This window comes from Poecilia formosa, unplaced genomic scaffold (assembly GCF_000485575.1).
Source record: "Poecilia formosa unplaced genomic scaffold, Poecilia_formosa-5.1.2 Scaffold111, whole genome shotgun sequence".
Lineage (NCBI taxonomy): Eukaryota > Metazoa > Chordata > Actinopteri > Cyprinodontiformes > Poeciliidae > Poecilia > Poecilia formosa.
The window spans coordinates 872,672-885,934 of NW_006800050.1; the positions used below are offsets into that span (position 1 = coordinate 872,672).

At 41.0% G+C, this 13,263-nt stretch overlaps 1 protein-coding gene across 6 annotated transcripts in view; it reads left to right on the forward strand.

Annotated features, from left to right (window-relative positions):
- The window catches only part of slc24a2 (solute carrier family 24 member 2), a 57,231-nt gene extending 45,190 nt beyond the window's left edge, over positions 1 to 12,041 (forward strand). For all 6 annotated transcript variants that reach the window (XM_016675228.1, XM_016675230.1, XM_016675231.1 and 3 more), the window contains 5 exons: positions 995 to 1,077; positions 8,524 to 8,658; positions 8,758 to 8,847; positions 9,156 to 9,322; positions 9,740 to 12,041. In XM_016675228.1, the coding sequence (XP_016530714.1) occupies positions 995 to 1,077; positions 8,524 to 8,658; positions 8,758 to 8,847; positions 9,156 to 9,322; positions 9,740 to 9,989 (725 nt within the window). In that variant the 3' untranslated portion in view covers positions 9,990 to 12,041. The remainder of the gene's footprint in view (positions 1 to 994; positions 1,078 to 8,523; positions 8,659 to 8,757; positions 8,848 to 9,155; positions 9,323 to 9,739) is intronic.
- Positions 12,042 to 13,263: the final 1,222 nt, after the last annotated feature.

Below are 13,263 nucleotides of genomic sequence, written 5' to 3' on the forward strand. Positions count from 1 at the left end.
CTAACAGCGCTGCATTAACATATTATCCTCTTATTCAACATGCAACACTGCTGGTCATAAGAGCAGTGTCAGGACTCTGATTTGTTAAGTTCAATCTCAAAAGTATCGCCTGGTAACGCGGTGTGCATAATGCAGCAACAGTTCCTTCGTATCTCATTTTGATTGGCAAAATCACAATCCAAACGTCGGGAGGGTGGAGAGAGAGGGGGGCGGTTGAGGTCATGTGTTGGGATATTGTCATATTAAGTCACATTATCTATCTGAGACTCATCCTAATTGTGTCACAACCACAGTTGGATTAAAGCAATTTCCACAGCAATTACAGTTTTATCATCTGATTACATGGCTTTAGGCTTTCTGTATTTCAGCGAGGGTTGTTAAACAAGTCCGGCCTCCAGTGAAATGGAGTCCTGTGAGCCAAGGCAGGAGGAATGAAGGCAGCGGCAGTCATGCTCACGCCTGTCGGCACACGCAGTCTTGACTGGACCCAAGTCTGTGCTTGTTGATTTCCATTTAAGTTTCCACGTTTATTTTATTTTATTTTATTTTTTGAGCTATTTCTGTTACAAATTTCAAGCGGGGCATTTGATATGTGCAGCTCAAGGTGTTATAGAAATTGGAAATCAGAATCTGCAGAAAGAACCTTTCTCTCTAATGTGAAGCTTTTGCACACTGAAGCCACGTGTTTACTTAGAGAGGTCAGAGGTGATGAGAAACCTTCAAGATACATTTTTTTATTTTGGCAGGGATTGTGGCTGTTATTTTCTGTCAATGGTAAATGTTATACCAGTTTAGAATATCAGGGTTTTTGACGGTTGAATAGAAAAGAAAGTTGTACATTTAAATTAGCAGCTGTGAACAACATCAAACCCTAATACTTCTAATGAACAGGTGAAAAGTTAGGAAAAACAACATAACATTGTTTCATCCATTAGTGTGAGCTTCTATTCTTCCGAAGAACTCAATCATTGATTGTCCACGTGTGTTTCTGTAGAAAAGAATCTTCCAAACAGCTCCAGCGTGGAAGTGGAGGTGACCCCACCTATGAACGGAACAGCAGGGCAAGAGGGAGAGACGGTAAGAAACCATTAAAACGCAAACCAGCAACGTTTAGACCGGATCAGTGAGACCATTTCGCAGTTAGGGAGACATTTATGAATAGTTTATGCCTTTGATTTGCTCCTTTGTTCCTCTGCGAGTGTGAAAAGGTGGCGCAGATTACGGCACAGGCCACCGCAGCTGATAATTTCCCAGCATGCACCCCTCCAATTGTGGCCGGACCTGCCGACGACCCCGCCTCTTCCCACAGAGTCCTCGCTCACCTGCGGCTCGCCACCGCTGGGTGCTCCAGGCGAGACCCCTTTGACGAGCGGCCACACGCGGCACCGAACCTTCAGCAGGTTGTGCTGGCATTAAAAATGGCGGCGGGACGTGGCGGCCCGCCGAGCGAGCAGACGGTCCTGGCACAGATGGGCAGCGATTCAAAGTCACATGTTTTCGAAGAGAACAGACAACAGATGTGTTGGAATCTCTCCCTTTATATCAGTAACTGGGAACATGAGCTAAACCACAAGGCATTTTCAAACTTGGTGAAATCTCAGTCGCCTGGATTGACTTATTCATGTTTCTGGCACCAAGCAGAAAATAATAATAAAATATATTGGAGTTCCAGATAATAACATCAAAAGATCATGCCACAAATCCATGAGGGGGTGGGGGAATTTTACTGCCATAAGCTGAGAGCTTACATTTTAAACTGGAGAGCAGGATTTCATCTCTCTGCTCTCGAAACTTGCAATGCTTGGACTCAAAACTTTTACGCTCTTTCAATTTTCTCCTCGCACGCAGACTTCCTCTCTCTGCGCGAATCAAATTCTGCGCTCGCAAAATTCTCCACTCCTTTGCAAATTCTTTTCTACTCTCTCCTGCACCGTCGCTTAGCAACCGTCACAGCCAATAGAATGACGGCGTTGCACCGGGTGCGCTTGATAATATCTAGTGGGTGTGCTTGTGTAGCTACAATAGATAGCTGCATTTCCTCTTCTGGCGACGTATAGAAAACAACTTCGGCTTTCTGCTCCTTCCTCCGTGTTTGGAAGTCATGACATGTTTACCAAGAAGTAATTGTTTTTTTTTGTTGTTTTTTTTTTTGTTTTGTCAAATTAATGGTTTTCCAACTGAGCAAATCTTAAAAGAAAGATTTTGGCCATCTCTCTGCTCTCGCCTGCGATCGTTTTGTCATGTAAGTGCAAAACTGATAGCATATCTGTGTTCGTTGTAGTCAATATCTACTAAACTCATCTTAAACACAGGCTCCTCGTTTTTCTGATACTGTTTTAGACTACATTTCGTGCAGCAAAAATGTTTTAGCCTGGCACCCATGTTGATGAGTTAAAATAGATAGATTTTTTTTTTTACTAGGTTTAACTCACCTGATTCAAGTGATTGCATCTAAAACATGCAGGGCGGCTTGGCTTTAGAGCCACGTTTAAAAAACACTTCAATGTTATGAAAAAACTTGCTATGCACCAGATAAGCTACGAACATTTTCAATTATTTCTGTTTAAAGGTTTTATTGGCTCTAGTGGCCTTTATTTGATAGTTAATTGACAGGAAAGTTGGTAATGAGCGATGGGGAAAGACACGCAGCAAAGGTCACCAGGCCAGGAATCGAACCTGTGACAGCTGCATCGAGGAGTAAGGCCTCCATACATGGGTTGTGGTTAACCCCTGCGCCACCACAGCACACCTGTTTTCAGTGATTTCTTACTGCAGACTTCATCCATAACACATTTTAATGTCGGTTGCATTTTCTGTTGAATCTGTTATAGCTTGACTGAATTTTGGTCAAAATAACTTATTTCCATAAGAGCCCAGATGAACACTTTCTGTACATTGACACCTTTGTAAAAGAAATGGTAACACTTTATTTTATAACATTAACCAAGAAATCATTACTGTTTAAACTTTACCTTTAATAACATAAAGTTACCTAATTTTTAAAGTGCAATCAGTAATACTTTTATAACAAATTTATATCAGTAATGATTTCTTGGTTAATGTCAAGTTGTCATAACAAAGACATTTTGAATAATGTCAACTTTGTATTAAAAGTGTCATAATTTACCGAATGACGCTTTATGACAACAGTCATAAATATTCATGAAGGCTTATTCATGTCCATGACAGGTGTTATGACATGTTTATGACAGTGTCATGACAGTCTTATTCACCCCCCTTCAAATAAAGTGTTACCAAAGAAATTAATAATCTCGATGGATTTCTTTCCCAGAAACAGGAAGAATTTAGGCTTTTTATTTGTTCGCAGTCTAAGAAGTGGGCAGATAAGCAGACAGCTTGGTTAATATGCACCACTGTCTTTTTTTTTTTTTCTTTTAGATGACAAGATGTTGAAGAAAAAATAAAAAGACATAGAAACACCAATACTCACTGGGACAAAAATCCCCTGGCCTATACTGCTAACTGTTAACCCTCCTATATTCTTCTCCAGAACGATTGAGGACAAAAACAGGAATGTAAGCAAGATAAACTGTAGTTGAAAACAACTTTAAAAATTGGATTCCGAGTTATGTCATATTAAAGTATTCCAACTATAAAGGGGTCATTGGTACGGCTAAGCAGGATCTGCTTCGTACTCTTGGTATTTACTACAATTACAGTCTTATGTAACTCTCATCAACTGTTGTCTAGAAAATCAATCATTTTACCTCAATTGTGAATTATAACTCACTATGTTAATATTCTTTCTACTTCAGTAAGATGGCCTGGTGTTTCAGAGTATTTTTAAAGCATGTAAACTGATTAGCAGCTTTACATAAACTGGTTTCAGTCATACCCAGGTAAAATTATACAGTTTAATTATCCTCCCTTGAATTGTTTCAGCTTGAAGTGTAAAACATTATCGTTCTTTGCATGAAACGTTGCTGCTGTGCTGGTTTGGGAGACCGTTTTCTATTCCTGTGCAAGTGCTGGAGACTAAAAATGCCAAACTGGTGTGGGAGTCGCACTGAAGGATATCGGAGTACAAAATACGGTCATGTCTGTATCGATCCACTGCACTGCAAGTTATATTCACATTCTCCAGTAATGCTTTGGGTTAAAAATAGTAGAAAAAAAAAGAAAGACAGAAAGAAACAGCCCTCTAGCTGTAGAAAAATATCTGCTTGTGTTAAAGAGAAAACAATCCCTCATCTTTCCCGAATCACATAAAAGCCTCTGATGTGATTCCATAAAAACGATCCCTTCAGGACCGCAGCGGTGAAGACTCCTTATTTGTGTGCATATACAAGAGCATTTCTCAGGCGGTGACTCACTAACTTTGATAGACCTGGATGCTTATTGGCACGCCTAATTCTTACATGCTGCTATTTTTAGACCTCCGTCCCACAGTGCACCCGTCTGTGTCACCCAGGAAGTTACTGGAAATTGCTCACGCCATCGTGTTGCCGCCAGAGGCCCCGTCGTACTGGCTGTTCCATTCCTCCTCCGAAGCCTTGGCAACAAGGCATTAAGGGGATTGTTAAGGTCAAATTCAAACCCGAGGCAGACGTGTTGTGCAGTTTCTTAATAAAACTCTTAAGAGACAAATGACATGTTTCCGACAATATAAGACGATAAGTGGGATCGAGAGTGAGTGTGATTCAGAGCAAAATCTCGTTCTACGTTTTGGATTTCCGACCCGTCTCGATCACAAAGCAAAGAAGTTTGAGCATCCTGTGACTCGTCACATAAAAGGGATTCAGAGAAGTCCGTGCAGCGTGTGTCATGACAGGATTTAATGCCAGATTTGCTTTTTCCTTTGAAGAAAATGAGGAGAAGTTCATGTCTAAATGAAACGCGTAAAAACAACAAAAAACATCCAAGCCTTGATGAATGCTGTGAGAAAATGACTGAAGGTGTTGAAGTAAATCTGTTTTGACATAAATTGACATAAAAAATAAAAAAAATCTCTCACTTTAATCCCACATAAGTACAGTATGTGCGTTCTGCAGACAGGTCACTGTATTCTGCCCGTTTCTTGTTGCCTTGCAAGCTGAATCAACAAATGCGTCACGTCTGATGGCTTACTTGCACTTTCTTTGAACGATTTTAGCCCGAGTAATGTTGGTCTAACACCAGGTGCCAAGAGCAAACGCTCACCTCCAGAAGAAGAAGAAAAAAAAAAAAAAACATTATCTAAATGTCAGGCCACCCCTTGCATCTCTGTGGTGTCTGATAAAAGTCAGTCCCTTTAAGCGCAGAGTTGGCAGTGTTACCAACTGAGGCACCACAAGGCTGGAAAGGCCCCCGAGGGGCTGGCATTTCAGAACCAGGCTAGAGTCGGGGGCACCAGCAACATGGGACGCTTTAGCTCACAAAGCATGTTGAGCAACATCACACACACAGGCAGAGTTACGGTTTAGAACCTGAATCCATGCAGAAGCTGCTCTGCAAATCCAAAGAATATATCACAGGTGACAGGTACAAGATGAAATTTGTGAAACCTGCGAGAGAGGTGGCTGATTAGCACCCCTGGTCAGCTACCGGAATAAGTTCAAAAAAAAATTTTTTTAATTCCTTCTTTTTTTTTGCTCTGTTTTTGTTTGGTTGTTTTTTTTTCTTTTTTGTTTGTTTGTTTTTTGATCCAGTCAAAAGTCTCACACTTATTCACACCCTTGCTGGTAAACTCTCATTCTTTCACGGTGAGCAGAGGTGTCAATACATCTGGAGAGAAATGGCATAAAAAACCCATCTTCAATTTATTTACTATTCAAAAGGAGATTTATTAGGAGAAGTAGATTTTTGTTCAGCCTTTTATCCTTTTTTTATCTTAAGATTTTATGAGAAAGTTCTCTATATTTTTTAATAGCTAATTAGTGAGGTTCTGAAAAATAATTAATTGTTTTTGTTACATCTGACGATGAAGGAGCTTACTCATGGGAGCAGCTGGTGGAGCTTTCTGAAGAAGAACAAAAATAAATAAATAAAAGATGCCATGAAACAGAGAACAAGATGGTTTAAATGTCAAATTTCACTTCATCCATCTTCATCTCTGCCAAAATAAGGAATAAGTAGAAAAATTAGGAATGAATTGTTGTTTACTCCAAGTGTTCCTGGAGCTTAATCTGAATATTATTGAAAACTGACCAAATCTTCCACATTGGTGCATTAAAGTTGCCCTAAAAAAACCCTCCACTTTACGTCCATAACAATTCCGGTGGAATTGAGATGGATGCGTCTGTGGTCAACGTATTTCAGTTATTTTCCGTCTTTTATCTCCTCCTCCTAAATAATCTACCATGCAGCAATATAAAATTCCCTTTTGGGGATTATTAAAGTCTTATTAAATCCAATCCAGACAACAATGCAGCCATCTGGATATGGAGAACAGGTAGAGATGTGGATGCAGAGCAGGAGAGAAGCGAGCGCTGCCTTTTGTTAGGCAGCTCTGATTACCAAGGTTACCGAGCGATGCTTAGCAGCTGTAGCTGTCACAGCAGGACCAGCGTCACATGATTCATGAATCGTGCTAAAGCCTTTTCCTTTTTCTTTTTTTTTTTTTCAAAGATTGCTGCTTCGCTCTGATGGTATGCAGAGCAGATCTAATTGAGAATGTTAAGGATTTATTGAAGTAATCACAATCCACGATGCAGCAGCTGTTATCAGCAGGTGTCTCACTGTACGTCCCGCTTCCCGTTGTTTTTTTATGCCTCTCCAACGTCTTTCACGCAAGGGCAAAGAACAAGCTCTAGGTCATCCACACATGCACGTGCGAACGCGCTCTTCGCTCGTTCCCGCGGTCTGTTATCAGCTCCTGTAATTGGATTCGAAGGAGAAGAGACAAATGTCTGCTGCCAGAAGTGTCTGCGGCCGCACCACTTCGCTTCAGAGGCAAGGCGAGCCTGTGAGTTGATAGAAAATGTGATTTAGCCGCGGGGATGTTTCGCGGTAATCACCGACTCTCTGTGGCTTACTTGGCATTCTGGCAGCGGGTCCGGTCAGAGCCCCCCAGGGGGGTCGGGGCCGCAAGGCCGACATCAGCAGTCGACGCTGATGAGTCCCGCTGCTGACAGAGAGCCCGTTGAGCTCCGCGCAATCACCCAAATCGGTCATCAGGTGTGTGCGTCTTACAGGGGTAGATTGGGGATTGTTGAAGAGAAGTTCTAGGTTAGAAGCCGCTAGATTCCTCTCCTGACGTATTAGTTGGTTGGAGGCTCAAGACGGTGGCTTGTCCAAGAGGAGCCAAGACCAATGCAAACTTGCACCGTGCTAAAACAAATGAAAACTCAAAAATATCACACAGATTTGTCCAAACAGTGTTTTAAATTTTCTAAATTTGCATTGGATCCAATTCAATTTTTGCATTCTAAAATTGCATTATTTTCAGTTTGCTCACAAACTGAAAATAATTTATACGGGCAGTAGAGTTTGGAGATGCACCACTGATGATCCACCAGTGTAAAACTGGAACGTGTAAACCGAACTAAAACACACAAAGCGTTTCTCTTCAGAGTAACTGCATAATGTGACCAAACCATAGTGAAAAGCAAAAATATTAAAGATGTTTAAGTTGTTCATTATTGATTTTGACACTTCCTTACCTCACTATGAGAACAATTTGGACGTATTGTTTATCTTTGGCACAGTGTTGGCTACTCTCATTAACGGTACATTAAACATAAATTATTTTGCAATAAAAACAAAACAAAAATGATCAGAGTAAGTTAAATGTACATTTTAGTGCCACTTTTACTTGGAAAGACCAAGATCTATTGGGCTCCAAGAAGTTGTCATTCACAATATGGCCGACACGCAGTTGGACCAAGGCGGTCTTTTTCTCACACTTTTTTTGTTCTGTTTTCAGAACGGGATATTTGGTTGTGTTCCGCCGTAATTAACCGATCAATGCAACCTTTGTGACAGGTTAGAGGTTCTAAAAGTAGGAAATGTACAAAACGGTTTGGATCGGTCATTAGTTTCAACCTCCCTGACAAGCTTATTTGGATTTATATGAAAATGCCAATAGAGTGTCTTCTCCAGGTGGGATGTTAACTGTTAATAGCCTTTCCACAGAACCTTTCTTTGAGAATCCTGAGCTGTCCGTCAGAGGTAAGCGAAGGCCTGCAGACCTCTGCGCGTCGTCGTGCTGCTGCCTTCCTCTTTTGTGACGGTTGCTATGGGAAGATGCATTCTGATGAGACTCTTTATCAACCTGAAGGACTGTAGTGGATTTTTGTTTCTCCATCACCCTTTAATGCACAGGCAGAAAGCATGACTCAGCCCATTAGGTTATTTTCTTCGTGTTTAGCTGCTAATTATTTCCAAATGGTGGACTGAATTATGTGGACACCGGCACGGCAGCGATACGAGACAGCCTGAGACTGACAACAAACAAACAAACAAACAAAAAACGCAGCATGTTTTAATGTGTGTAATGGGTGTTTTCATTCAGTTTATTTTAATATAACAGCTGTTTCATTTTTTTTTTCTACTTCTTCTTCATCTTGTGACATCTGCTGTCAGGCTGAAGATGAGGAAGAGGAGGACCAGCCTCTGAGCCTGTCCTGGCCCGAATCCAACCGCAAGCGCTTCACCTACCTCTTTATCATACCCATCGTCCTCCCCCTGTGGCTGACTCTTCCCGACGTCAGGAAAACGGTGACTTTCCGAAACTTTTTTCAGAGAACTTCTTCTCTCTTCTTAGACAAGATTTTTTTTGTATTTTTACCACCTTTTCTTTTTCTTTTTCCTTTTCAGTCGTCAAAAAAGTTCTTCCCCGTTACATTCTTGGGGGCCATCTCCTGGATTGCGGGATTCTCCTACCTAATGGTGTGGTGGGCTCACCAGGTACACACAGTACAATGAGATTTGATGTGAAAGTATCGGTGCGGATACACAAAAAAAAAAAAATGCCTTTCAGTAAGCATCATCCCTTTCTAGTAAACAAAACTCTTTGTCTCCCCCCCCCCCCTTTTCTACATCCTTTACATTTGATTAAACATCGTTACGGCCGTCTCTTTCAAAACATAGCTGACTCTCTGAGTTTTGCAGCGCCGAAGCATCACAAGGAATTTAAAAATAGCCGCAACAAAAGATGAGGTTGTATTTACCCCGAAGCTTATTTTTTTCTTATTTATTTATTTCTCTCTTTGCAGGTTGGCGAGACCATCGGGATTACAGAGGAGATTATGGGTCTGACTATATTAGCAGCTGGAACCTCTATCCCCGACCTCATCACCAGTGTCATCGTGGCACGCAAGGGGCTGGGCGACATGGCCGTATCCAGCTCTGTGGGCTCCAACATCTTCGACATCACTGTTGGGTACGTCACATCTGAGCGTTTTTAAGCCTGCGCTCAACTTCTGGTTGTGCGAACCCTCGAAGTGAAAAGATCACAATCCTCTCCAAGATGTCGTTTTATTTGAACGTATCAGATTTTTGCGTTTTTTTAAACAATCATTATCTCCCCATGTCAACTCTGGAAATTTGATTGCATCTGGTCATAGCAGCCTCTACGTGTATTTGTTTTTTCTGGTCATGCAAAATGTGTCAAATTAAATCAATTTAGTTTCATTGCATTATATAATTTGAATTTTTTTTTTTTTTTTTTTACAAATTTGACAAGCTTTTCAGTGTAAAATTATGTCACTACGTTAAAAACTATTTTATTAAGGGATTTGAATGCTACTTGTTCGTTCATTGCAGCCGTTTCCTCAACAGCACGTTCGTGTCTTTGCAGACTGCCGTTTCCCTGGCTACTGTGGTCCATGTTCCGCGGCTTCATCCCGGTGCAGGTCAGCTCCAACGGCCTCTTCTGCGCCATCGTGCTCCTCTTCCTCATGCTCCTCTTCGTCATCATCTCCATCGCTGCGTGCAAGTGGCGCATGAGCAAGCTCCTGGGCTTCATCATGTTCATGCTGTACTTCGTCTTCCTGGTTGTCAGCGTCATGCTGGAGGACAGGGTGATCAGCTGCCCCGTGTCCATCTGATAGGCCCGTCGGAGAGAGGGGGAGGGGGGTGCCCTCTCCTCCTCACCCACCTCGTCACCATCCAACAACAAACCATCCACACAGCCTGCCGCCGATCTCACCTGACCCTTATGATCCTTCACACCACAAGAACCGCGCACGAGGAGCAAAGAAAAACGGGACGAAACATGGAATCTGCGAACAATTTTGGCTCACTAGGGTGAGGCGGGGGGGGGAGGAGGGGGGGAGGGTGACGAGGTTTTATCTAGAAAAGATTTTTGTGGATAATCTCTTTGAGGAGGGTTGCGAGCCAAGCAAAAGGTATTATGCATGCAATTAGGCCCACTGGAGGAACCGGACTCAAGTCGTCGCCTGACAGGTTGGAGTAGCAGCGTGTTCACACTTTTAGCAGCAAAAAAAACAAACCCGCCACGACACGAGAAGCAACTGTGAGCACATTTGAACGGACGAGCTCGCTCAGCAGGCCGAAACAAATGTTGGATGCGGATGAATTTATTCATGAGGACATGGCAGACTCTGCGGATGAGTGTTTCGCTCCAAAGCCGACGGTACTGAGACTCTCGTGTAAGATTTCTGCAGACAAACTTTTCCTCCTTTTTTTCTTTTTCTTTTTCTTTTTTTTTCTTTTCTTTTTTTTTTTGCGGATCCATCTGTGCTCGGTCTTTACGACACGTTTCAGCCTCCATCCTGTCCTGCCAATTGCCGTCGACACATTTCCACGGAGCGTTTTTTTTTTTTTTTACTTTTTTTTTGGCTCAATAGAAGTAGCAGTAGGTTTACAGTAACAGTATTATTCGACGTGAAGCCATCTTAACAGTCTGCTTCTCTTCTTCTCTCGCTGATTGTACAGAATCCTCCATGCTTCACATGTACCGATTAAAGAAAAAAGAAAAGGGCAAAAAGTAAAAAAAAAATAAATAAATAAATAAAAAAGCCTGACTGAAGTTTAGATACAAGCCTTCAAATATCTCACACAGTTTGGAAGAAATGCATGAGTACATAAAAAGTTACACACCTAAATACCTAGAAGTACCACATCAAAAAGATGTTTACCATGTTTAAGCATCATGGTTGGCTTAGATTAGTCAATGTATAGTGCTTCGTTCACCATAAAACTTGCCTCAAGTCACCTAATCAAACCGTTTGAGGTACAAGTAACAAGGCATAAACTGCATGGGGAAAATATAAAAAAAAAAAAGACCTTTCAGGGTGAGAAAATAACTAACATTAAGAAAGTTGTATACAACAAAAAAAATTTACTTTTGTTTTTAAGCTACTTCTTTGCAAATCAAGACTCAATCTCTATGTACGGTCAACGATATCTATCAAGCTGTCTATCGAACCATTTCCTCTCTAATCTCTAAAGGTGCTTTTGTGTGCATGTGTGCAAATGTGCATTTGGAGTCACCACACTGAAATGTACTCACTTATAGAGGCATTTTGCATAATGTTCGCACACCGATTTGTCTCTCTTTAAGCTACGTAGAATGTGGAAAACTCACAGACTTTATAGCAATATACCACATGTCGTCGTTGAGAGTGTAATAATCGCTCCGGGCGTGTTCTGCCGATTTGGGATTTTCTCATCAGACGCCATCAGTGGCAACAATAAGCGGTACACTGATTATCGTTAAAAAATGCGACATGTTAAATTGGAAAAACGAGTCTTTTTTTTCTTCTTCTTCTTTTTTGGGCTCAAAAACAGATGAGAAGAAATCAGTATGTCTTGCTTGATTTTACTGAATAACAATGCATAAAATTGGAGCTAAAAAGAAATGCTGACACTTCCACTTGAGGTAGAAGCATAATGTTAGATGTGTTTATTTTCTCCCTTTTTGTATCTGGTTAGTTGTGCAGACAACATATGGGGCACTATTGGTGTGTGCGGAAGGAAGCGGCACCTCCTACAGTCACAGGATCACTAAAAAAAAATCAGACGCTGTTAGCGGCTAAATCCAATTTCACCACTTGTAGCTCCTTCTTAGCCCTTAGCCCAAACAGGTAGGACCTCCCATTTATTTCCATGGAGTAAGGCAAGGATTAGGTTATAAACAGTATATGGCTAGAGTATATAAAACAACAACAAAAAAAAATATATATATATATTTTTTTCAATGTAAATGATTTTACCATCACAACAACCACTGTTTTAAATATGGTGCCACAAGAATAATAACACACAAACAACACAAATGTCTAGTTCGTTGTTTTCTCACATGCTACCAAACTGGAAATCCAGTTTTATTACACTGAATTCTACCTGCAGTCAGATCATCATCAGCACACTTCAAGTATACAAGATTTGTATGCTTGTTAAAGTTTGCAATGTTAGAACAGCTATGCACCACGTAGGGTTTCTCTTATGTTTTAAATACATCTAAATTGCATTGTAGCAGATTTATTTTTCAATTTTTTAATCCCTTAACTAGGATAAAAGAGAAAAAATTGTGAATTCTGACACAAGATTGTTATTATTATTTAACATTTACATCAAAAGTAACCCGAATTTCTGACAGCCAGGTTGATTACTCTACCCACTGAGCCCCAGTCGCTTTCATTTCTCTGCCACAGACAATTTTCTTTTAATCATCTTATACCTGAAAAATAACTCTAATTTTGACCACGAAACTTTTGGAATTTTTGGCTCACATTTCAGACTTTACATTTTGTGCTTTCAAGCGAAAATCAAGCAGTGGCCACTTTTTGTTCTTCAGCGCTGGCGTTCGACGAGAGCATCGATTATCAGGACACGCTCGGAGGCTAATTCCTCCCACTCGTCTGTCCCTCTCTGTCCTCCTTCCCTTCCCCAACAGGAGGTAAAGCGGGCGACCAGTTTCTCCTCCTCCCCGCGCCTTTTTACCTCAGCCTCTGTACAAGCCGCGTCGTAGGAGTCAACTGTAAAATAATAATATGTATAGATTCACCGAATGCGTGAAGAAGCATGCATGCGAGGAACTCTGGCTGGTCACCCCAGCGCAGCTTAAGATCACCAAATTTTTTGCGGAAGAACATTAAGAAATTCAATTGTTTTGTTTTTTTTGTTTTGTTTTGTTTGTTTTTTTTTGTAAATAACTTTTTTCTTTCCTTTTTTTTTTCAAAAAAACAAAAAAAAAACACAAAACAAAAAAGTTGCACACACACATTTAACTCACTACTTTTGCTTTGATGTTCTGGAAGCTATGAGGAATGTTGCAGGGAACCCTTTAGCAGCACCGCCGAGAGAAAGCAAACACCGAACTCACACAAACAAACAAACAAACAAACAAACAAACAA